Source organism: Paracoccidioides lutzii, assembly GCF_000150705.2.
Source record: "Paracoccidioides lutzii Pb01 unplaced genomic scaffold supercont2.1, whole genome shotgun sequence".
Lineage (NCBI taxonomy): Eukaryota > Fungi > Ascomycota > Eurotiomycetes > Onygenales > Ajellomycetaceae > Paracoccidioides > Paracoccidioides lutzii.
In genome coordinates, this window is record NW_015440947.1 from 680,938 (window position 1) to 682,628 (window position 1,691).

Consider the following 1,691-nt stretch of genomic DNA (forward strand, 5'->3'; position numbering starts at 1 on the left):
GGCCCGGCGATGGGGATGATGCCGACGTTCTCGGCCAGAGGTGTTGTCGTTGGCATATCCCTCTCTGAATCAGTGACTCGTGCAGTATTCGGTGGTGGTGCACTTCGACTTCGACGGCCCCATGCGTGATCCGCCGGGTATGTGGATCCTGTTGTCTCCGCGGGGTAAGACGAACGTCACGCTCTCTTCGGAGACGAGGTATAGTTCGCCATCGGTATATGTGAATGTTGCTGGTGATGGGGGCGTATGTCTTGAAGAGGTGTAGAGGTGGTGGATTTGCGAGAAGGCATGGTCGACGCGGCCGCCTAGGCCGCCCAGGATAAGCACGTCGAACGCTGGATGGGTTTCTTCCGTTCTCGGAGCTGGAGCTGGAACTGATGATGTTGCACTGCTGTTGTGGGTATCCTTGATAGCGGCAGCGGCAGCAGCAGCAGCAGCAGCAGAACGACGGGATTGTATATAACGTATACATTTCGTGAAGTCTGTGTACTCTTGGTCCGGATCGTGGATGACGGGGACATGCAGGCTTTCATAGTACATGCGGACGTGTGGGCTGATGGAGTCTAGGTCGCCGACTATTGCGTCGGGGAGCTTTCATGGTTCTTAGGAAGGATTTGATAAGGGGTATTTCAGATTTTCAATTTTTTAAATTTTTGTTCTACATAAAAAAGGGAAATTATGCATTGAAGGGGAAGAAAATATATATATATAGATAGATAGATAGATACCTCCACAGACTCCTTCTCCCACCTCTGCATGAGGGCATAAAAGCGATTTGCGCCGCCATCTGCGCAGATTGTAAAGCTTGCTAGATTTGGTTGTTGGGTAAGTTGTTTAGGTTATATGAAATATGCATCCAGGGATGGGTTTTTCTTTTTCTCTTTTTCCTTTCTTCTTCCGTCCAAGGATCTGGGTCTGGGTCTGGATCTGAATCTCACCATGCTTCTTGAGGATCTTGCAGGCATCTTCGTTGATTGGTTGGTTGAGAATGAGCAGAGCGAACGGAGAGGATGGAGGTGTTCGGGAATCGAAGAACCGCGCTGGATGCCAGTCCATGGGGGGGGATGACCGTAGGCACTTGAGATGAGCAACGTGGGGGGATGCCAAGAGAGGTGATTGTATTATCATCCACTGCCTGCGGACGCGGCCTGCCGTATCTGCATGTATCTGCAAAACTCGAAGTTCAACTGCGTCCACTGTGTCTCCGTCGTCGTATGGGCGATGCGATGGAACACTGCGAGAGGCAGATCACAACGGAGGAATATAACTCCGAATCCCATTCATTCTTGGCACGGAGTCATCGAACAGGCATTTTGCCCGTTGGGTAACCAACACGTTCGCTGTTACTGGCTAACCAACCAACCAACCAGCCGGCCCAAGTCCAATCCGGCTAGGCGTAAATGAATTACCGTATCGAGACAAGCGCCATCTCGTGGGCAGCGACCGAGCACTTTCAACAAGGGCCAGGCGTATCGTAATCCGGCGTATCCAGGGGGCCGGCCTCCCCTCAGACTGTTCCCAACGGCGAATTGCGAAAGGGGGGGGGGGGGGGGGCGCCCCAGGGCCCAGGAGCGGGTACAATACACGTACGCGGGTGGTCCCAGGTGGCGGCCAGCCGACCCAAAGCGGCATAACCCAGGAAAACCCCTTTCCACCCGTCTCCACCCTTTTCCAAAGTCAAAATCGGTCGG

The 1,691-nt window shown here is 53.2% G+C and overlaps 1 protein-coding gene across 1 annotated transcript; it reads right to left on the bottom strand.

Annotated features, from left to right (window-relative positions):
• Positions 1-69: 69 nt before the first annotated feature.
• PAAG_00181 (hypothetical protein) lies at positions 70-1,056 on the bottom strand (the record flags this gene model as incomplete). Its single annotated transcript, XM_015843930.1, has 3 exons — positions 70-591; positions 729-808; positions 939-1,056. The coding sequence occupies 3 exons, from the start codon at positions 1,054-1,056 to the stop codon at positions 70-72; spliced, it is 720 nt and encodes a 239-aa protein (XP_015700265.1).
• Between the last annotated feature and the right edge of the window lie 635 nt (positions 1,057-1,691).